Here is a 22411-nt window from a genome sequence, read left to right on the forward strand (position 1 = left end):
GCTAAGAAAATATGGTGACCGAGAACTGGACCTCGGGTACCACCATTCACTCGAACAGAACGTATCGACAGCAGTACCTAGAAACAGGCAAATATTAAAGCTGGGAATAGATTATCAGTAGCAATAAGAAATGAGCAATGATTATAGTCCAGAATTAGACCTATATTATCACCAGGACGTTACAGAGCATGATGTCAGTGTTACAGCAGAGACCTGGATTACGCAAGTCTCTCACAGGATTAGGTTTCATCGGTATACAATGTTACAAGCAGTGAATTCCAGGTGGAAGCTGTTAGTGTATTTACAGCCAAATTCTACTGTCATTTCCTTCACTTCACCAGAAGATGATACCAGAAATTACTACATTGATGTAACATAAACATCCCTTCATATCTCAACCTTCTTACAGTCCAGGCATGATGTTTCAGCAGTCTTCCAAATGTCGATCCCTAAACTACTGAAATAGTGAAATTAATACACAACAGAACCACCAGTGTTTTTGAATATACGACGAACAGCATACTGCTTCGCAGCTAAACTCGTTGGATGTTAGCAGAGGGAACCAAGTTCAATAGTGAGACTTGTCACACCTATTCGTTCGAGTGTTCCTTTTACGTCCTGTTTCTCCTTTCGAACAAAAATTAGTTGCCCGTCCAGGCAAATTGTTGGTCAGTCTATTTACATTCACGAGGCCTTGCATTATTGCCTTCATTCCAATGCGTGGTCGCCCGACCCTGCTGCATAATGCCATACCCTCATGATGATCTCCGCCAACTTTTAATCCCCTTTTGGGGCAGCTTGAACGGACTCCAGCTTTTCCTGCGCTTCGGGCTGTCAGCAAAGACACCTGATGCCAATGCCTGCTGAAGCCACAGCTCAAATTCATCTTCAGGGATCATCTCTGCATCCAAGCTGAAGGGATACCGGGAACTGTAGGATCTCTGAGGCATCCTATCTGCTCCGACCATGTTCACCATAAAAGTTGGACCATGAGTGTTAGGCTTACACTCCATTCCCTGGTAATCAGCAACAGAAAAATGAATTAGAGAAGTAAATTCGTATTTCCCTTAATGGAGCAATGAAGCGTTCCATGTGAATAAAACTCACAGCTGTAAGTCATACGTCAAAACATAGATTGAGCCAGAGACTCACCTGGCAGGTAGCCCACTCAGACACATCAAATATTTTGCTCTCAGCACAAACAAAAGCTCGTGGTATTTCCATCTGAAGTGAAAAATGCACATTGCTCAAATACAAAGAACTAAAAAAACTAAGTATCTTGGGACATTTTCATTGGGAAAATTGGCATGCTAAAATTGAATAGCTTCCAAAGGTTCTGTGGTTCAGAATTAGAATGATTTAACTAGTGTGAAGAAAAAATTTAATAGAGATTGAAGGCATGAAGCTGAATAACCATGACAAAGGTAACTTAGGAATCCACCTATACCAACTTAAAATATTCTCCCTAAGTAGTTAAGTAGCATAGTCAGATGCCTTACATACTTGGCCTGTTATGCCTAAAATGGTTGAAACTCAAAACAAAAAATTGGCCTCAGAAAGCACAAGACTAGCTTATGGCAAGAAACTGATACTTGTCTCTATAAACACAAGTATTTGCACTGGCAGAATCACAGAATTCACATAATTGACAATTGTACTTTCATTTACTTCATTTTCCATTTGTTTGAAACCATTCTATACAATTTTTTTAGCAGTTCAATTACAAAGGCCAACACTGTTTTTAAGTTTCTCCATTTAAATTTGTTAAAGCAAGACATCAAGGTACCTTGACGGAGGTTGAAAATCTGGTTTCAACCCATCCATCTCCATCCTTGGCCTGATGAAACTGATCGCAACCCTACAGTGACATAATTCCCAGTAATAAGCTGCAGTCATATCCAATCAATCAAAAAGTACCCTGAAAAGTCCATGCAGGGTGCCTAACCTGACAGAATCTTGCTTTTGTTTTACTTCTCTTGGTGCATATCCATATATGGAAATTACCACACTTAGTGCATTGTATACGCCTGGACTCTTCGGAAAGAAACTCTACCCCACTCTACAAAATAAAGTTGTCTATCAGATACATTTATTTATTGTCATCCACTAGGTCAGCCATGATGAAAAACAGAATTGCTGTGTCTCTGACATGAGAACCCAGGCATACGTGCCCATCCTCACTAGTAGTAGTATTTCCCAGTCTGTGCATCTTTGCAATGGCACCATGATAATTTTCTCAATAAGTTACACTATATGTGAATACTTGATCGGATATATAGAACGAGCAATAAATTGTATATTAATTAACAGAAACAACCTGTTGAGAGACAACGCGTGATCTTGGGGTCATATTCTGTGATTCTTCTTTCCTCAGCTGTTCATCATAGCTGTTTTTCTTTGTGAAATCAGAGAGGACCTGTATGAACGTATGACTACACAAGTTACCTTCACCGAGAGCTATAATGGTGATAAAGAAAAGTGACAGTGAATGAAAAGCCAAAGCATATGCATAAAAATACTTGCCTCGTAAGCTGATTGAAGCTTTTTGAATGACTCACAAGCCAACGGATTTCCCATATTTTTATCAGGATGTACAAGCAGGACCTAGACAAACACAACACAAGACCATAAAAATAGAGAGCGATACATGAATTTCTCTTTTATAGGGGGTTGTGACGTATTACCATTCTGTGGTATTCTTTTTTCAGGGACTTTTGATCAATGCTTCTGTTACGAGGTATGCCCAAAACTTCATAATAGTTCGAACCATCCATTATCCTCTTAATCTCATCCAATGAACTAGAATCAGATTTCACTACTTTACTAGGAGGTTCCTCTTTTTGTACATGTAAGACATCTTGGGTGGGTGCTGAGCAATATGGCTTTGCAGAAGATACAGTCTCAGGTTCACTGTCAGGAGTCGGAGGGAATTCACAGCTACGATAGAACTCATCCATAACTGGATCAGAATCCTTCATATCTTCGAATTGTTCTTCTTCGGTGCATCCCTCATATCCTTGCAGTAACTTATTAAGAAGATCATTTGTCAAGAACGAAAGATTGAGTGTCAAGAAGACTCCAAGCCACCCAACACGAACAGCCACACAATAAATAGCATATGTGGTCAAAATCGGTATCACATATCGAGCATGTTTCAAAGAGCACATACAACCTGCATTATCACATAGAAGCCTATTATCAGGTGAAAGGGTAATATGACTAGTAGGGAAAAACGAAACAGGTTATGGACTTGTAGGAAATAAGCATTCTCATGAGATTAAAAAAAACAAACCTCCAGCAACTAGAAGCATTCCTGTAATCCAAAAGTAGCCATACATCCACATAATCAATATCCCAAACAGCCCAACAATGAAAAGGCCAGGTGTGTAGCCCATATAGTGAACAACTGCACCAGCAGCCCCCTGAAATATTGAGCTATTAAAAAATTTTGCAAACAACATATCTTCTGATATCTTTCTAAATATGAAATCTTGTACCATTACTTGCAAGTTAAAGCTACAAATTATACAAGTACATTTGATGACAATGAAAAATGCAGTCAGCATCAAAATGTCAAAACTTAACAGTGAGAAAATATCTGGGGACCAAGCATTAGGATTCTTCCCTTTATTTTTTTCCATTTCTACCGCTTGAATTTATGTATGACTGACCCAGTGCAATCTAGTAGCTGAAAAGGTCTAGCATTCTCAACAAATTAATTAATCCCACTAATCTTCACAACTGGGGTTACAAGCAGACAGAATCTCAAACAAATTAATGAATCAAACAAACTGTATTTAATTCAGCATGAAAGTCTTCTGCCAAGATGGGATTATTCATTACTCCCCACAGGGTACATATTTACAGACATGATGCATTCTCATAAATAGCAAGTCAATTTAAGAAGGATGAAGTAGCATCATGCCAGACTACCAAATAAATAATTGATTGATCACCTATTCTGAAATAGATGGCACCAATATAGCTAGATGTATTCACATAGCAGGATTAGATCAGGTCATGCTCATCCAAAAGTTGTGTTTCATCACCATCCTACCTTTGGTAGCAAAACAAACTAGATAGATCTAAGTAGTGCAGAAGAAGCTTAACAACGCAACAAGCAGTTCATACTTCATGTAGATGTTACTTTGAGATAGCATAGAAGAAAGATACTACTAAAAGCTTCACACGAACATTTGGCAGCAACTCATGAAGCCAACCAATGCTGCCACAGTTTAGGCCATCCTATCCTACTTTTTTCACCATCCATCAGGTAACACTTTAACTACACTTTTGTAAAGAAATGTAAACTCACATGCATCCCAAAGTTGGATAGCAAAAGCAGCACATGGCAAGGATTTAGAATCTGTCACACAAAATCCTTATCCGGTAAATCTGAGCTAAACTGCAGGAGCAACAAGACAAGCAGGATTTGCGGAGCACGAACCAGGCTAAGGAGCGCGAAGAGAGCCCACGCCGGGGAGGTCATGCACACGAAGAAGCTCCAGAGGATCACGAACACCGCGGCAGGGCCCAGGCTCGCCACCGCCAGCACGCCGCGCGCCATACATCCGCGCCATTGCCGCAGCGCAGCGAGCGCGAGGCGCGAGGAGGTCGCGCAGGCCCGGGACACGGCCGGCCAGTGCCGATCGACCAGGAAGGCGAGGCGCTCCCGGCTGCCGCACGCCGCCGTGTGCGCCCACGCCAGGATGTGCTTCTGGGACAGCACCCACCTCCACGCCTGCTTCCACAGCCCCAAATCCGCCATGGAAGCCCGCAAGAATCCGGTCGGAATGCTCAATCCAGGGACGGCAAGGACCCCATATCACCCAATCGAATTCAAAAAAAAATCCACCACAAGAGCCGCAGCAACAGCCCGCTGGACCCTCGGTCGCAAGAATCAGCTTCCCCCCAAACCAATCGAATAGCTCCAAGAAGAGGAATAAGCGCCGCAACCAGCTCAAGAACTCGCCGAGAACCACCGCACCCTACCGGGCCAGACACCCGCGCACAACGGATCGAGCCCTAAAACCACTGCCTCCACCTCAGCAGAATTGGCCGGAGCCGCTGGAAGCCGCCGCTTTGGAGCCAAGAAACGACGAGAAATCCCCGGAGGAGGCTCAGAAAGGCGCCATCTTTCCCGGGGATTGCGAGCCGCCGACACCTGCGTGTGGATCTCGCGCCGGTGAATCGGTGGGGAGGGGGGGTAAAATAGACGGGAATGGAGAATCCGAGCTTTGGCACAAGCGGCGCCCTTCTTTTGGTGGTGCTGTACTTGCTTTTGCGGCTCTCGGCTTGGCTCGTGACAAAAGAGGGATTGCGGTGGAGTTAAAAGGGAAAAGAGAAGACGACGAAGAGATCTTGCAAAAGAGGGTAGAGAGAGTAATATGCGAGGGAGGGAGAAGAAGAGTTAACTGTTGCTACTGTCTATGCAATGACAATGGGGGAGGCATGGGTAGCGCAGTGGTCTGATGGCTTTTGCTATGGGGTGGGTGGTTAGAGCGAGAGAGAGGTTAGAGAGGGAAAGAGTGTTTTGTTCTGAGAGGATAGAGAGAGGTTAGAGAAGCTGCTAATTGAATGAGCAACAGTGATAGCAGCAGGAGGATGAGTGAGGGTATGAGTGGTGACAGTGACTGAAATGTTGACAATTTTATGAGCTGGGAGATTTAATATCTCTTGGTTTAATGATGAGAAGGAAAATTAATACTGGTTCAAAAATAGTAGTAGATAATGAGAAAACATTGCAGCAGTAACATAGTTCATTTATTATGTCGTGCTTGGCCTGAAATTGGAGCTATTGATCACGGGAGATTGGAGCGGTTTGATGCTTGGGAATTACTCATCCAGGATGAGGATGGTGGCAATAACGGAAATCAGCAAGGTTGGCAGGGTCAACTTGGGGAAAATGCCTTGGGAATTGTGAGGTGTCAGCTACTACTAGTAGTACAAAGAATTCGAAGGGGGATTTATTATTCTCCCTCTTGCCAAAGTGAAAGGTATATATTTCTCAAAAAAAAAAAGTGAAAGGTATTTTGAAATTGAGGTGATCTCCCCTGCAATTTCTTTTTCTTTTTTGAAGTAAAGTGCTCCTGCAATTTCATGAGAAAAAATGGAGAGTAAGAAATGCTTATGACACTAGATTATTATTATTTGCTTTGTTCAAAACTATGGTAGTGTTTGGTTCTATAATTGCTATGTTTTGATTTTACTTAGCCTTGAGGAAAATACAATTTCACCATCACCTGAGCATATGATTGTGCTTGCAAAAGTAATGCCAACCTCTCGAGCCTCCTCTTTCCCTCTGGTCCGAAGGATTCCATAACAATGTTGGAGTGTGATAACCTTTTTGCTTTCTTTCTCCATCTTATTTTTCTCTTTCATGTGGGTCCATGCATATATGCAGGCTGGTTTCTCCCCTCCAAAGTCCAACCATCTGCTTTCCTCTGCCTATTATTCATATTTCTAAAATTGCAAAATACAGGTGTCCACATGGGCACCAAACACAAGAGAACAAAATGGTATCAAGCATGAAAGAACCAAAAGTAGATAATTCCGTTCCTGTCCTTGGTCGTTACAGTTTGGTACCAAAACAGTTGGGAAGTGCTGGATCAAACATAGCAATGGTGTGTGGATGGGAGGAGATGAACCACCAGAACTAATGTGCCGTACAAAAGACTTGTCCTGTATGCAAATGGTTAATGGTGCGTTGCCACCAGTGTCTTGACATTAATCATTTTGTTTGAAGCCTGCACTGCAAGAGAACATTCCAAGAGCACTCTCTCTGTCCTTTCCATGCAATTTGGCATGGTCAGGGGGTTGATTGTGCAAAATGGAATCAGTGAGTCACATGCCATCCACATGCCTAATTATTGGGGCAGGTGCTAGTAGAATTATAGGTCTGCATGGTAAAGATAAAAGAAATCGTTTTTATATATTTAAAAAAAGAAGATCAAAGAAGCATGCCTCCTAGTTGACCTGTGATGAGATGAGATGTAGGATTCTACTGGTCATTTGGTCAAGAAGCGTCTGCATGACCCCAGCCAAGATATGTTTTGGCCTCCAAGCAAAGCGACTTGGCAATTTTTTTCCCTCCTTTTCTCTTCTCTCTCCCTCCTTTTTTTCTTTTTTCTTTTTCTTTGCATATTTAATTCATTCTTCAGTAGCTACTAGTATACATTTGACCTAAATTTTTACAGACCACAACTCACAAGGGGTGATTGCATCATGAATCTGAGGTCAGATGGCAAAGAATATGGTTTTGCTTCTCAATGATTGCATGCATATGCCATGGCACAAGGGTAGCAGACACAGATACTATTGGCCTGCAAGTCTTGACTTGGCAAGTTAAATGTGCATTTGGATTTTGCAGGGTGTTTGTACCATTATCTGCAGTGGCAAGACTAGTTCACCAAACCGGCATAATGTAAAGATTTCTACCTTGACTTGGTGCTCTTTGTTTTCAATTGTCATTCTATAATCTACAACCTAAAACAAAGAGAAAGTCAGATTAAGCACCCACATTGAACTCCCAATATGCACATCTCTTTTTCTCTTGACCTGACTTGGTGCTTGCTGTTACTTACACAACAACCATGCAAACCTCACCATCAGCCACATTCCCTGCAAGTTTTCTAACCCTCATGCACATTATACTCCCCACATGCCATTCTTTCCACAAGTATGAAAAATCCAAATATCAACCTTCAAAATATAGTGTTTTCAACGACAAAAACCAAATGCAGTTCAACCCAAGTTGGGCGTTGGCAAATCAACTAATCACATCTTTGGCATACTCCTCATACCATACAACAGTTGCACTGCAAATTGGTGGACAAACAAACCAAACAACCGGATTTTTCATATAAAAAAAACAAACGACCAGGTTGTATCTTGTATGGACAACGATGGGTGAGGTAGACGAACAGGAGAGAACCACCTCACAACTCACAAGCCGTCAGACTTGCCATGCTACCTGCTTACCACCAGCTTCCTGCAATCTCTAGAGGTAGTCAAGGAGTTGGCCAAAGATTGCATAGAAGTGTATAGCTTTTGCCAATAAACTTCTTAGCAGCAAAAAGATGAACAAGATAAGACGGTATCTCTTGACCTCGACATTCCCTTTCAGCGACCCCTGTGCTGGAATCCTTAGGTGTCACGTCTCATGATTTTCGGAATATTTTTAGCAGTAATAAGTCTAGTGTTCTTTTTACCAAGGATAAATTAGTGAGCACGGACTTCGAAAATGCTACGAGTGAATCATCAGCCGATCAAACTTGCATCATACAATGACTAGCCAAAAGGGCAGAACAGAATTATGAAGCACAGAAGAATTGTACCTGCCATGGTAACTTGTAAAGCAATTCATCAGCAATCCAGCCACAAAATTGTTACTGCAGTGTAAAGTCATCCTTAGGTATGTCTTCTGTTTTTTCATTCAAGATTTCTGGGATTACTAGAAAGAATGAAAAAATAAAATAAAACATGGACTTCATCTTCCATGGAATTTACCTGGAGATGGATCCAAAGGAGGGGCCAAAAAAGAAAAAAATACAAAAAAAAATCACCCGGCCCACGGTATCAATAATTAAGCACACAAAGTGGCGCGTGGACGGCGGAATAATTTTGGAAGCCACAAAAGCCTCCACTTTAAATCACAATCATCACCCAACACGCCGCAAAACAAGTGGCCAAATACATGCTTCTGAATGCAAACTGCCAACTCTTGTCTATTGTACAGCTTCCTTGTGCAGTTGAACCATTGATCGGTCCTTGGCTTGGCTTTGGTGAAAATATTACCTCGCGTGCCTAAAGAATATATATATTGATGATTGACTTTCTGATATATCATTGCCACCACCAGGCTTAAACTGCAAGTGATAAGCTCTGCAGAGGGCAATGGTATGAGTTGTTTGCTTTCTGCTGAAGCCATCCCAGACCGATCCCATTTTTTAAATGGCAAGGGCCTGACAAACAGGGTAAAAAAAAAGGAGGATTAAATACTGCAAACACAAGAAGATTTACCAAACACACAGAGGCAGCGGTCCAGCATATACAATCAACAAGATTTTGCACATGAAAATAAAGAAATAATTTGGGAGAAAATATAAATGATCAAAAGGGGGTTTAGGTGCCCCCAAAGAGTTTGTTAGTTTTGGTCTCCGTAATGTGGTTTATCGTTCCACTAAATTCTTTCCCTACATATGAATTATATTCAGTTATCTAATCCATGTACAGTTAAGATGCAGATTCTTATGAACTTTGTCAACACTTCCTGGCAAAAAAATGTAACGATAATGTTAACAAAACCTCCGGTATCCAAATTATGATTTTGTCACACTCATGCAAATTAATTTTGGACGCGTGAAAATTCTATTGGACAAGTTAGCAATAAGAGTGAAAGTCGACAACAATGAGGACTGAGGAGTTTACGTGGGACTAAATAAAAAAAGTAGTGCTGTAGAGATTTCAGACCAAAATAAACAAAAGAAAATGCAAACACTAAAAAGGTGTTACTCATGAAACCCTATAGCAAAAGTATGCTATGTCATTACAAACTACAAGGATATCATGAACATAAAGCTAACTCATGCATCAGACTATTCTTACGACTATAAGAAACTAATGTTCAGTTCTCGTAGAAGTTCAACAAATTGTGCTGATTAATTACTATAGTATAAGTAATTAAGTTATGCAAATTGAGTCAAAGGCACAAGAGAAAACACGTGAATGAATTAAAATTAAGACACTATGCAAGTGATGTATAAAACTATCGCATTGTATGATTGTATCCCAGTCACAAATGGCATGATTCTTACCAAAGTCTTTTTATCTCCAAAGGATTACATCAACATCCATGCTTTGGTGTTCATCTGCGATATCCTGTTACAAAACGCTTGATTTCTGCAAAGTCTAATACTGCCTCCACATTATGAAAAGAAGAATTCCACTTTGTGCTTATCAAATCAACAAGGAACTCGGACTGCTTATTGCCATTAGTCTGCCAAATAGAAGCACAGAGGTACTTGAGTGTTACATTTCCTTGGAGAAACAATAACAATATAAGATTTGCAAAGCAACAAAACAAACAAGAACAATGTGCATGACGCTGTGCAGGAAATGAGTCAAAGGCTTAGTAGGGAGACAGTGTTGGGGCAATCCATGAATCATAATGGGTGCAGAAGCAACAGTTTTCTTGTCTCATAGATTGAGATACTTCCATAAGAGCATCAGTATTTTTTGAATAAATTAACCTGTTGCTTTACTAAATGATCAAAACAACAAAAAGTTCCAGTTCGGTTAGACAAGAGAACATCTTGGTAAGAAAAAAAAAGTTTCCAAATAACAGAAACATGCTGAACTCATCCAGTCATATATACAGTGATAACATACCAGACTTCGAAAAAATGTATCGGAAGATGTCATACCTCAAAAACAAAGAAACCTCCAGGCTTCAGGACTGAAGATAAGCCTTCACAAAGATGGAGCAGATGCTCAAGGCCTTCCTTGCCTCCGTCAAGCGCCAACTTTGGTTCATGCCAACCAACCTCTGGTTGCAGTCCAGGTAAATCATCGGTTGGAATATACGGAGGGTTACTAATCACACCCATGAGTTTTCCTTTCACATCTTCCAGAGGTTTGAACCACGAACCATGCCTTATTTCAACTTTACCCTAATTTCAACATAGCAAAACTCTTATCCACAGCAAGTTTCTATGCACTTCTGAAAGGTTAAACAAACTGAACTATGCTTAATAATTGTAAACCAAGCTTGTCGATAGTTTTCCCTTTTATTTCCCAGACTTTTATCAACACTACTTAGTGTGTGCTATTGCGTCGCTCATAAACCTTTAGGTGGATATAAGACAGGCTATCAGAGCATGTGCTAAAAACACAAGTGTGCAAATATTATCTTGTAGCAGTTTGACACCTCGAACAAACATTCACGCTTATTGCTCACTGAAACATAAAGGCTAGAAAGGAGCATCTCTGGACATGCTTTCCTCAACGAAAGTCCAAAAAAGACTGAAAAGCGAATGAGACTACTACTAGCCGCATCACACAAGACTGTGCCCCAACTTGAAATTCCCTGGCTCTTATCTAACTTGACAACTCAACCCCCTCCTTTCCCAGTGATCCCATTTGGATCCATCAATACTTCTGTTATAAAATCCACCAAGCTAGCTATCCCACATTTGAACCATACGATTAGCTCTGGATACCCACAGTTACTCAGACCGATGCTGCTAAAAATGGAAGCTTTTATGTGATCTTCCTCATTTCCAAAGAGAAACGCAATCCCCAGGGCTCACCTGCACCCCATACCTCTGGACATTGAGCGTCGCGACCTCGACGGCCACCTCGCTGACATCAACGGCGAACACCCTCCCCTCGTGCCCGAGCTCCCTCGCCACGGCCACGGCGATGGCGCCGCTCCCGGTGCCGAGGTCCGCCCACCACCCGTCCGCGAACCCCTCCACTTTTCTTATCATGTCCACGACCGCCTCCGTCTCCGGCCGCGGGATGAGCACGCCCTCTCTCACCGCCACCACCAGGTCCCGCCAGTGCTCGTTCCCGACCACGTACTGGAACGGGCGCCGTTCCCGGACGTGTCGGGTCCACATGGCCTCGAGGTCGTCCAGCGGCGCGCGGAGGAGCGCCGGGTCGGAGGAGGGGTCGGCGGCGGCGTCGGCGAGGAGCCAGCGGAGGTGGCGGTGGAGGTGCGGCGCGGAGGGCGGGACGAGCGCGGCCGCGCGGCGGCGGAAGGAGACGAGGGCCGCGGCCGGGACCGGGTGGGACGCCGAGCGGAGGAAGAGCGGGGTGGGGTCGGGGTCGGGGGTGGGGGAGGGGTCGGCGCGGGGAGTCGGCGGCGTGAGGGCGGAGGCGGAGGACGAGGCGAGGGGCTTGTGGCGGAGGAGGCGGTGGAGGGGAGGCTTGGTACGGTTCGGGCGGAGGAAGGTGAGGGGGCGGGAGGATAGCGAGAGCGTGGCCATGGCGGCTTCTCTCGGGGAAGTGGCTGTTGAGGCCTGAGGGTGCGGCGCGAGGAAGGGGACGGACGGATGGTGATGGACCGGGTCGGGTCCAAACCCAACACCATTTCGGCCCGTCTATGGGCCGTACCATCATCACAACGAACGGTGCGGTGGTTGTTGGGCCAGGCCTCCTAGGGTGGGTCCACGTGCACAGAGCCCACGACGGCCCAAGCGTGCCACGCTGCATCGACAGGCCCACGGCCCACAGGAGTACGCCGTGTGCATTGCAAATTTGCAATGAGCAGCGGCAGCTTGTCCTGTCGTCCTGCTCCCTGCGACCCTGCAAGCATTGCCTCCTGACCTCTAGGCGGCTAGCTTCGTATCGTAGCTTGAGACTAGGGATGGCAACGGGTAGGAAATACCCGCGCACCCGCGGATACCGTACCCGGTGGGCGCGGATACGGGTCTGGATCTGTGCCCGCGGGTACGGGCGCGGGTACAACTCTAAACCCACGGATATTTTCTAATGGGTATGAAAAAATGATACCCGAACCCGTAAACCCGAATACCCGCTGACATGTGGGCCCGAGTACCCTTAAATATATAAGGAATTAGGGTTTCGCTTCCCAGGCTCCCAATGCCCAGCCGCCCAAGGCCCCAGCCCCCAGCCGCCGGCGCCTCCGCCGGCCCCTCCGCCCGCCCTCCGCCGCTCCTACGCCGGCCCCTCCGCGGCCCCTCCGCCGGCCCCTCCGCCCGTCCTCCGCCGCCCCCTCCGCCGCCCCTCCGCCGCCCCTACGCCGGCCCCTCCGCCACCCCTCTCCTCCTCCTCAGGCCTGTGTGCCGCCTCACTCGGGCTTGGCGCCACCGCTCTCCCCTTCGCCGCCCCTCCGCCGCCCCGCCGCCGCCCTCTCCCTTCCCCCTCCTCCCTGTGCCGCCGCCGCCCCTCTCCCTTCCCCTCCTCCCTATGCCGCCGCCGCCCCTCTCCCCTCCCCCTCCTCCCTGTGCCATCGCCGCCCCTCCCCCTTCCCCCTCCTCCCTGTGCCGCCGCCCCTCTCCCTTCCCCCTCCTCCCTGTGCCGCACTGCCGCCCGCCGCCCCTCTCCCTTCCCCCCCGGCCCGCCACGGGGCAGATCCAGCTCCGCCCCCCCACCCCCGCGGGCACGCTAGGCAGGCCGGCCCCCCACCCGGGCGACCAGCGGCGCTAGCGCCCCCCCCCCCCCCCCCCGCGGATATATCCGCGGATATCCGTTACCCGCGGGTAACGGATATGGATACGTTTTGCTATCCGTTGCGGGTAACGGGTATGGGTTCAGTTATAGTTTTTTGGTCGCGGGTATGGATATCCAGAGGCAATATCCGCGGATAGTTTACTCGTTGCCATCTTTACTTGAGACAGGCCCAGCCAGTGAACCAGTGACTGGTCACCGGCAGAGGCACAGCCAGCCGACGACGACGATGGCAGAGTTTAAACTTTAAAGCGATACACAGACAAAGGCAGGCCGGTGCAGCCGTGCAGGTGCCAGCTGGCTGCAGAGGAACTGCTGCAGGCAGCGTAGCTTGCAGGGTACAGCAGAGCAGGAGCGGCTGCTGCCCTGCACGCATGCTGCGAGTACTCGAGCCTCGAGCTAGCACGACTGCACGAGCTACTCCGGCGAGTTATCGGCAGCGGGGATAGTAATGGCGCCGACGGTCGGTGGAGCGGCGGTTACACCGGCCGGGCAGGCCGACGACCAGGCAGCATTTAGAGTACTTGTCCTCCCTCGCCCCTCCCTTATCCTGTGACGGTTGGGCCCTGCTGTTCTGCCGCTGGGCCCACGGCGCGGGCGTCGGCAGGCCATGTCACGTCCTCATCCAGTCATCCGCTCATATGGCGTGGCGTGGTGGCCGGCTTGGCCGGGAGCCGAACAACTTGTTTAGATTCCAAGTTTTTCCGCCAAAGCCGGCCGGAGCATGTCAGGCGCGTGCGCGCTCTGCTCTGCTCCCTGGCAGAGCCTGCTCGCGCACGCAACGCGACACGCGCGGAGCACAACGCTCCATCCATCCGCTGCTCCGGGGCCAACAGGCAACGCCACCGTCGCCGGCCGCGCGAGGACCAGCGAGCTCCCTCCATGCCTCGAACCACTCCTCTCTTCGCTGAGCTTATCAACAGGCCGGGACAGCGGCCATCTTCAGAACCAGAAGGCGAGGCACATGAACAGAAAAAAAAAAGTGAGGAAATTTACAGAAACACTGCATCAAGCAGACTTCATCAACATACCTCGATTGTCCAGCACAACACAACATCACTGAAAGTCTGAAACCATGGCATGGTGCATACATCTCACGGATAATACTAATTACTAGGGTCTTTAACCTCACACAAGTTGCAGCAGCACTGTCTTAATCCAGACTCCAGAGGATACAGCAGGAACTTAGAACGTAGAAAGGAGCAGCAAACATTTCAGGTTCTCCAGTCATTACAGCACAACACAACATAACAAACAGGTGCGATGCAAGCAAACTACGTAGTAGGATACAGTCACCATCCGATGAAAATGGCGAGGCCGAAGCTGAGGAGCAGCATCAGATGAAGGTCCAGTTGGCGAGCATGAGCGCCAGGCCCTGCGGCGCACCGTCGTCGCCCACCACCTTCCAGGCCACCGCCTGCTCGTATGACGCCTGTCGCCCCATGCTGGACCGGCACACGCTGCCGGGGAGGTACGCCCAGCCCTGCACGCAAGGGAGGAGAGTCGTCAGCCAGGTTAGGTTTCAGAAGACCTCACCTTGTTGGTCATGGACTCGTGGTCATGCCAGTGGCCAAATAGATGGATGCGGTGACAGGGTACAACGCTAGCTGATCGATAACAGTACCTGCTGCATGATCTTGGGGAGCTCAGTGAACAAAGACTTCCGCCCCTCGTCGTCGAGGACTGCCTCCAGCGGCATGTCCTGGATGTTCACCATCGTCGTCTCCAGGATGTCGAAGCCGGCACTGTTGGCGAACTTGAGCGTGAAGGGAGACTGCAGTGATCGACAGCGAGGATCGATGGCCAGTTTCAGGTTATTGCATAAGCTAGGCCGCGTTGATGGGGTCATGAAAACAATAAGAATATCGTAGACTGACCTTCAGAGAGCAGCAGAGTATCGCATCGCTGTGCTTCCAGAAGGGCATGAGGGGATTGTCCGCGCCTTCAGTGTCTGACCAGCGGATCTCTGTGCCAGTGTGCACCCTGGAATTTGAAGTCATCAGCAACTTTGTGGAACTCAATAACACACAGTTCCAAGGATAATGCTATAGACGAACAGAACAGTAATATTTCCGGTGTGGATCAAACAAAGAATGCACAGCTAGCTGAGAAGTTCTACCTGTAGCTCCTGCCAATCCACGTGGCTAGTGCAAGTGCCTCAGGAGAGCCCGGCGGGTGCGGGTGCTTCAGTTGGATATGTGAGCCAAGGCGGGAGGGAGCAATCGCCATGGCCACCCTCTGCACAGATGCCATCACACCCCTGACATACTGCCTGGCCATGGCTGCAACGCTTTCACGAAGGTGGTTCTCGAACGAGAACTGGAAGGCAATAGTCAGGACTGATCTCGTGGTGCATGCGCCCGACGCATCACTTGGGGCACGCGAGCCTGCACCTGATCCAACCTCAAGGGCCGAAGCAAGGTCTAGTGTGCGGGTGGCAGAGGGCATATCCTGCAGTATATGGGTTCATAATGAATAACCAGTGTGAGAAGTGACAAGACCAAGAAATAGGATCCCAAGATTAACTAATTAGATCGAATGTACGAACCATTTTATCGTCCAGTGGTATAACACGGAAGCCTGAGGGTAGCAACGGCGCATCATCAGCAAAAGATTCATCGATAGGTGCAAAGACAAGCTGCGCACATGCACCAGGAGCACTCTCATCAACCCCGCTGCAAAGCTGTGATAACAGATAATATATATGCCATCAGGAGAATGTGGAAAAAAAAACCATGAACCACAAAGCAAGAAACAGATTGAAAAGGCATATTACCTGCAGAAGAAACATATCTCGAGACATAAGCACCTCGTCGTGGCTAAAGCCATGTCCCTCAAGCCTAATAACCTCCAAGGACTATAATCGAAAGAGTTAGTTAGATGGAACTTGTATTGGATGTTTCTTACAAGAAGACAGGTGAAAGGGGACACAATTAATCAATTACCTCTTCATGCTCCAAGGTTCGAGCAAGGGGTAATATAACCTGGTTTCCCATAAACCCACCAGCCCTTAAACCTGGAACAGCATATGGGTTGGCCCTCAAAGAGGCAGCGGAATAAGCATCAACACCAGGATCAGCCCATTCAGAGCGATGCTCCCTCAAGAATCGCACAAGTAGAGCAGGTGGCACATTCTACAATATCCAAAGAAATACATTGGAGTAAAATTAAGCATACAAGAATTAATTTTATTTAAGCAAACAAGCATGGTGACTGTTCATTTACAATTGCAACAAGCAACTAAATGGAGTATATGGTTACTTAAAAAGGAGCACAGTTGAGCACATGTACAAACCTGCAACAGCATTGATGCTTTTGCGCACATAATGCCACCCCCTATAGCAGAAAAGAATGGGGAGGGGCTGACATGAGATCCAACAAGTTTGTTTGGAGATGAGTTCACTGTAATTGTAATATCCTCAGGGCCATCACTGCTCAACAAAGGAGACCAGCCATCATCTGGAAAACCACTCACAGCATCATTGAAGCCTCTGCAAAATTAGAGTTTGGATTTCAGAGCAGTGATAGACAAGCATGGAATGCTATTAGAAGCCAGTCTGGCAAATCCTTTCAAGATCACAGGGCTTCGATCTTTTACAAACCTGCTGAGCCTTTGACTGAAGGTTCTGAGAACAGCTGGCTGGCGCCCAGCACCATAGGGGATTTCACCACTTGATTCATGTGCAATTTGCCTAATGTGTCGCAACGCCTGTACACAAACCAGTACATGTCACTGGTGCATCAGTAAAACTACAGATTCAGGAGTACAGTCAAAGCCTAGCGAATGCTTAGCAACAATGAGAATGAACAGTTACACATACCGCAGCAGTCATCTTCTGAGATAGTATCTTAGGTGATTCATAGAGTGGTCGAAGAACCTCAGGCACACTCTTAGCCTGTTGTAGAAGCACAAGATAAATTAGACACATATCTGCTCCAAGAAAAAAATTAGATGTATAACTTACAAAATTAGTCAAAGTGCACACTTCATTAGTATGAAAGGCTCGCTACTACTTACATTCAGATCAACATGATCCACAATGTAAATCATGGAGCCTCCCCCGTCACATGGTCGAATGAGATAACCACTAGGTAGGACCTCAGCTCTGATAAATGTCGGAACATTAGGTCCACAAGGACCACCAGTGGACTGAGTCAATGACCTTTCACAGATCTACAGCAAAAGACAGCCACAATGTTACCAATATTGTGGGTAAGGAGCAAATATAATGGTTATGCAAAAGAAGTGACAGCTAAGCACCAATTAACACAATGGTGAAAAGAAACAATTTTACAACAGAATTTGCACTACTGAGAAAAGAGCAGGTAAAAAAATTAGGTAGGTAGTTCAATCCAAAAATAATAATAACAAACTAAGCTTGGCCGGAACATAACAATCAGACAAATAAAACGGCAGCAGGTAAATCAAGAACGTAAGTCATACCACAAGACTGCCATCGTCAAGACCACTGGTGTATCGGAGAGTCCAAAAGTCGCGTGGTCCCGCCAGAGTTGTCAGTGCATACGTCTACAAATTAAAACAGAAATTATCACTGTCAACAAAAGCACAGCTACTAGTACCTAAACAAGCACGTAAAGGAACCTTCTGTGCAGACATATACCTGCATATAGATGAGCTCAATCGTTCCACCATTACCCGTAGGGATAACATGGACAATATCAACATGCCGACAATCGCGATACCATGATGGGCGATCCTTAAGGATCTCAGCAACCTAAAAGGAAATACATTAGGAGATGTCTCATGTCTGCAGAAGCTACAGAAAGGCAAGACCAATGATAATCAACACACCTTTGTGGGCTCAAGGCTCACAAGGCCGCAAGCTCGTGCTGCTACGCCACTGCAGTTGTGCGAAACAGCGATGATTCCAACGGAATCCGGACCAGGCTGTGATCAGTACCACAATTGAAATGGTTAGAAAGATTAACATGAGGTGCATCACAATATTGTACCATGTGTACAAGTACATTACCTTCATCCCAACCATTTGCACCCAGTTGATGGCAGTGCCAGTCGCCTTGGACATGAACTCTGCCAAGGTCTCCTCAGCGATAGCGAGTAGACTGCACAAAGGGAAAATAACACTCTGTCAAATTATATAGAGCAAGTATAGCCTTGGGGGATGAATGGAACCAGGTTTTCCGGTTACCCTGCTGGGTTGTTCGCATCCCTTTGTGGAGGAGGCGGAACTGCTGGGTTTTGCTGTTGGTAGTGCTGACTACTTGTCACCACAGACTCACAGCTTGTGTCTGTGGTGGCTACAGAAGGCTGCCAAATTAAAGCACATGTTACTGCAAGCAAAAAAAAAACTGACAGAAACTGGAAACAACCATTCATGCCAGTAACAGACTATTGAATCAAGAATGCAGCAAGCCATGAATTAGGATGTGTTTGGTTGGAGAGCGAATCGGAATGGAACCGTTCCGCTCCTTTTTTCTAGGTGTTTGGTTGCAATCGAGAAAGAACGGAGTGGCTCCGGGAGCGGAAAGATACGAATATTCCGCTGATATGCGGAACCATCCCGCTCCCCAAATCCGACCGGACGCGAGCGCTCCTTTTCTTCTCTCCCGCGTGCGAGATAGGGGCACCGCTCCCTCTCTTCCCCCCGCACGGCCACCGCGCGCCGCCCCCCACCCGCCGGCCCCCGCACGGCCTGCTCCCCGCGCGCCGCCCCCCCGCACGCCGGCCCCCGCCCCCGGACGACGCGTTGGTGCTGAAGTCGGTGGGCCGGCGGCGGCCTGGAGCGCCCCCCCCCCCCCCCGCGTGGCTTCTTGATCTGTTTCTTCATCTTGATCTGCTCGGTTTCAGTGATTTTGGCAGTTCGCAGGAGAAATTTGGGCTCATGTATGCGTTGCCTGTGTCCTTGAACAATGCACTTATGACTAATTTTACATATTATGTCATATTGAAACTTAGTTAATTATGATGCATTTTAACTGAAATATGGTGGTAAGCTCACCCCAACAAAGGAGGAGGTAGCCACACTCACCTGGTTCTCCAACCAAACACAGAATGGAACGGTTCTACTCTAACACACTCTCCAACCAAACAAAAAATAGAGCGGCTCCGTTCTTCTTACCAAACGTAGAACGGAGCGGCTCCATTCTCAGAAATTGGAATGGAGCCATTCCATTCAAGTTGGCTCCCCAACCAAACGCACCCTTATGAAACCAAATCATTTCTAGTCTAAGCTGACGTAACATTGAAAACAGAAAGGGAGCTCACACTGTGGAGTTGATTCTTCATGTACCCGTTGTCATAGACGAGACGGGACACCTGTTTCTGCAGCCGGTCATTCTCCTCCATCAACAGCTTATTCATTGCACTCAGCTTCCGATTCACAGTTTGCAGGCGAGAGGCCTCCTTGCGCTGCTTCTCCCGGCATCTGCCAATCACAAGAAAGCACAGTTCAGTGGCAGGCACGCCGCCCACCAACAAAAGTAAACGACTATACAAACAGTGGCTTGCACTACACAGGTTTCCCTCCTAGTTATTGATTCCCACAAACGGAGAATGAACAGAAAGAGAGTGATAGTAAAGCATTTCAGTAATATTCTCTTATGGAATGAATGGGTGATCATTATACAGGAATGTATGGAAAAAGTGCAGCGAAAGAGACAAAATGCCTACTACTATGTAAGAACCAATGTATGTGAATCATTGCCTAATTGAAAGTGATGTGTGTCTGCATCTATGAAGTCTGGTCAAAATTAGCACTTCCTGAGCTCAGGGTGAAAGATTCTCGGTTACTTTTACCCTTCACCAAAGCTTTTTGTTTAAAAGGTGTCGTTATTCTCATTCTTGCATAGTGGCACCACCAAGAACAAAACTGTACCCAGCTTTTAATCAACTCAAAAAGAAGGCAAAGTGATATCGCCTATGAGGTGATGTTCAGAGGGGCCGCGAGCACAGTGAATAAGAGAACCAGCAGTGAGGTGGAAAAGACGGGCCTCAACTCAGAATGCTGTTGGATCGGTCAACAGCCAGACATACACGTTTGCTCGTGGGAGAAAACTCTACTCAGGGATTCAGTGGTGCGGCACAACTAGCACTTGCTTCTATTTGCCCTTCTCCTGTTCTCATATTCATGTTGCAAGTACCATTTTAAAAAGATAACAATCAGCTGGGTTCAGATTGACGCATCGGTGTACTACCATGCATGAATAAGAACTTAACAGGCGACTTCTTGATTTTGCTGGTGGCTAACACAAGTGACCCTACATTCTAGACTTCTTGGCGTACACGTGAAAAGGTTCACACGACACCACACATTCAGCCTTATGCTAGGCAACAAGATTAATTCCAACAAATGCAAGCACAAGAAACAAAGAAATTCCCAGGTAGCAAGTCATTATCACCACGAGTAGCATCGCATTTACAAGAACGCACAAACCAAATACTCCTTCCCAACAAATCTGACAAAAGATGGTTGCTTTAGCTCCCTACCTAACCTACAGATGGCAAAAAGTATGTGACACAAATACTGGAGATACAGGAACTCAAATCATCGTGCAAAGCTTCTCAAAATCTAAAAAGAATAAAAATCGAAGACTATAGGCGTGGATTCAAGCAAAATAACAAGGGCCTCATTTTCAACAAATCTCTGAAGAATAGACAAATTTACCCACTGAAAATGACCCCATTGCCGCTGCAAAGAACACCCAGAACCACTAAATCAGCCCTACAGAACTACAGAATGACCCATTTTCGCACAACCCAACATGTTAAATCTGCTTAAAACAGCCCAAGACTCCAAGCTTTACAGAGGCAAAGGCCATCAACAGAGACCCATGACCCATTCATAAAACAAGCAAAGAAACCGACCAAAATCACTCCAAAACCGAATCTCGCACACCAAAACCGCACAAAATTGTGCCTTTCTGCGCAAAAAGTAAATGCAGGAAGAATAGCGACAGGATGACCATAGGAGGAACAATAGATCGAACGGGAGATGACTGACCTGCGGTTCTGGAACCAGACCTTGATCTGCTTGGGCTCGATGTTGCTGAGGATGGGGCAGTCCCTGATGAGCTGCTGCCGGCGCAGCGAGCTGGGCTTGGGGCACTCGCTGTAGACGCGCTCCAGCGCCTCCACCTGCTCCGGCGTGTACCGCACGTACTTGCCCGTGTCCACCTGCGGCGCGGCGCCTGGGGAGAGCCTCTCCCTGCTCGCCACCGCCGCCATCGCCACCGGGTAAGCAAGCTAGCACGAGGAAGAAGGGGAGCTGGAGCCGCAAGCTCCCGTGGGTGCTGCCATGGCGGGCGCTGGGCGTGTGCTTTGGGAGTAGGTGGTGGGTGTGGGTAAGTGATGGAAGGGGAGTAGAGAGAGCTGAAGAGTGGAGAGGAGCAAGAAAGCTCTGTGGGCTTGTTTTAATAGAGTCCTGCTACTATAGCAGCAGCTGCTGCTGCACGGAGTAATTTTTTGGTCACATGGAAGCTTTCTCTCTCCTCTTGTCCTCTCTCGGCATCCTCCCGTGTGTGCGCGAGAGAGAGAGATAGAGAGAGCGAGCGAGCGGTGCCATGGCCCATGGGTTCTGGTTTTTCCCCTCTCTTCTCCTCCGGTTTTGTTCTTTGTATTGTGGATTTTTTAATTTCTTTGAAGAATTGGTAGAAGCATTTGGGTTAACTAATAAATTTGACCTTTTAACATGACAACATATAGGTTGCCGCTCTCCATGTGAATTACAAAACAAGTCGTCAGCACAACATTTGGACTAATAATTATCCAAAATACATCATTTAGATAATTAGATATCATATGTAAGCAAAATTTTTAAGATGAATCGAATATCATAAATTTCCATGAAAATCATGAGCAAATTAGATAATTATTGACAAAATTCTTATACTAAAAATAAGATATGTATTATAATCTCAAACGAAGTGGATAAAAATCATGGTATTAGTGTGATAAATTATCTCATTTGGTGGACGGAGATGTATAATGAATTCTTCCCTTGTTGGTTTGTGAAGTACCTTCCCTACTTTGAAAAAGTTTGTGATACCACGAGTTCTGCGTGCAAGCTTTGAAAATCTCGATAGAAAATTATAAATTTCTTAACATGAGGCATGAGCCTGTTTAAATTTCTTAACATGAGCCTGTTGGTATAACGAAGCGAATAGAAATCAAGGTACTAAATGGATAAAACATAATAAGAGTATAATATTTTGAACAAGGATGTGTCAATAAATTATA

The 22411-nt window shown here is 46.5% G+C and overlaps 3 protein-coding genes across 4 annotated transcripts; all 3 read right to left on the reverse strand.

Annotated features, from left to right (window-relative positions):
• Nucleotides 1-141: 141 nt before the first annotated feature.
• LOC112886252 lies at nucleotides 142-5496 on the reverse strand. Its single transcript, XM_025952082.1, has 9 exons — nucleotides 4448-5496; nucleotides 3293-3422; nucleotides 2685-3172; nucleotides 2524-2604; nucleotides 2318-2416; nucleotides 1946-2059; nucleotides 1787-1858; nucleotides 1153-1224; nucleotides 142-1016 (listed from the first exon to the last, which is right to left on the reverse strand). The coding sequence occupies exons 1-9, from the start codon at nucleotides 4766-4768 to the stop codon at nucleotides 756-758; spliced, it is 1638 nt and encodes a 545-aa protein (XP_025807867.1). The 5' UTR covers nucleotides 4769-5496; the 3' UTR covers nucleotides 142-755.
• Nucleotides 5497-8360: 2864 nt separating this feature from the next.
• Nucleotides 8361-12037, reverse strand: LOC112887850 (release factor glutamine methyltransferase). Of its 2 annotated transcripts, none has more exons than XM_025954132.1 (4): nucleotides 11310-12037; nucleotides 10425-10670; nucleotides 9816-9997; nucleotides 8361-8883 (listed from the first exon to the last, which is right to left on the reverse strand). In XM_025954132.1, the coding sequence occupies exons 1-3, from the start codon at nucleotides 11988-11990 to the stop codon at nucleotides 9866-9868; spliced, it is 1059 nt and encodes a 352-aa protein (XP_025809917.1). In that variant the 5' UTR covers nucleotides 11991-12037; the 3' UTR covers nucleotides 8361-8883; nucleotides 9816-9865. The 2 variants fall into 2 exon arrangements, with proteins under 2 accessions (XP_025809917.1, XP_025809916.1); XM_025954131.1 differs by having other exon boundaries at nucleotides 8361-8963.
• A 2148-nt stretch (nucleotides 12038-14185) lies between these two features.
• On the reverse strand, nucleotides 14186-21693 carry LOC112887020 (homeobox-leucine zipper protein HOX33-like). Its single transcript, XM_025953091.1, has 18 exons — nucleotides 21177-21693; nucleotides 19442-19601; nucleotides 18366-18484; nucleotides 18189-18279; nucleotides 18008-18103; nucleotides 17817-17930; nucleotides 17639-17722; nucleotides 17213-17368; nucleotides 17016-17090; nucleotides 16797-16903; nucleotides 16490-16685; nucleotides 16140-16328; nucleotides 15971-16051; nucleotides 15743-15877; nucleotides 15314-15645; nucleotides 15072-15177; nucleotides 14819-14968; nucleotides 14186-14677 (listed from the first exon to the last, which is right to left on the reverse strand). Exons 1-18 carry the CDS (start codon nucleotides 21398-21400, stop codon nucleotides 14531-14533), a joined length of 2562 nt encoding a protein of 853 aa, XP_025808876.1. The 5' UTR covers nucleotides 21401-21693; the 3' UTR covers nucleotides 14186-14530.
• Nucleotides 21694-22411: the final 718 nt, after the last annotated feature.

This window comes from Panicum hallii, chromosome 3, assembly GCF_002211085.1.
Source record: "Panicum hallii strain FIL2 chromosome 3, PHallii_v3.1, whole genome shotgun sequence".
Classification (NCBI taxonomy): domain Eukaryota; kingdom Viridiplantae; phylum Streptophyta; class Magnoliopsida; order Poales; family Poaceae; genus Panicum; species Panicum hallii.

Excerpts from the sequence above, each read along its gene's own strand:
- LOC112887020 (XM_025953091.1), bottom strand. The coding sequence starts at position 21,400 with ATGGCGGCGGTGGCGAGCAGGGAGAGGCTCTCCCCAGGCGCCGCGCCG. Across the intron at positions 17,723-17,816 it reads TTGAGCTCATCTATATGCAG|ACGTATGCACTGACAACTCT; the intron begins GTATATGTCTGC and ends TTTAATTTGTAG. Across the intron at positions 15,646-15,742 it reads TACCACTGGACGATAAAATG|GATATGCCCTCTGCCACCCG; the intron begins GTTCGTACATTC and ends CATATACTGCAG.
- LOC112887850 (XM_025954132.1), bottom strand. The coding sequence starts at position 11,990 with ATGGCCACGCTCTCGCTATCCTCCCGCCCCCTCACCTTCCTCCGCCCG. Across the intron at positions 10,671-11,309 it reads TCCAGAGGTATGGGGTGCAG|GGTAAAGTTGAAATAAGGCA; the intron begins GTGAGCCCTGGG and ends TGTTGAAATTAG. Across the intron at positions 9,998-10,424 it reads GAGGTTTCTTTGTTTTTGAG|ACTAATGGCAATAAGCAGTC; the intron begins GTATGACATCTT and ends TCTATTTGGCAG.
- LOC112886252 (XM_025952082.1), bottom strand. The coding sequence starts at position 4,768 with ATGGCGGATTTGGGGCTGTGGAAGCAGGCGTGGAGGTGGGTGCTGTCC. Across the intron at positions 3,173-3,292 it reads AATGCTTCTAGTTGCTGGAG|GTTGTATGTGCTCTTTGAAA; the intron begins GTTTGTTTTTTT and ends GTGATAATGCAG. Across the intron at positions 2,060-2,317 it reads CACGCGTTGTCTCTCAACAG|AGTGGGGTAGAGTTTCTTTC; the intron begins GTTGTTTCTGTT and ends TTTATTTTGTAG.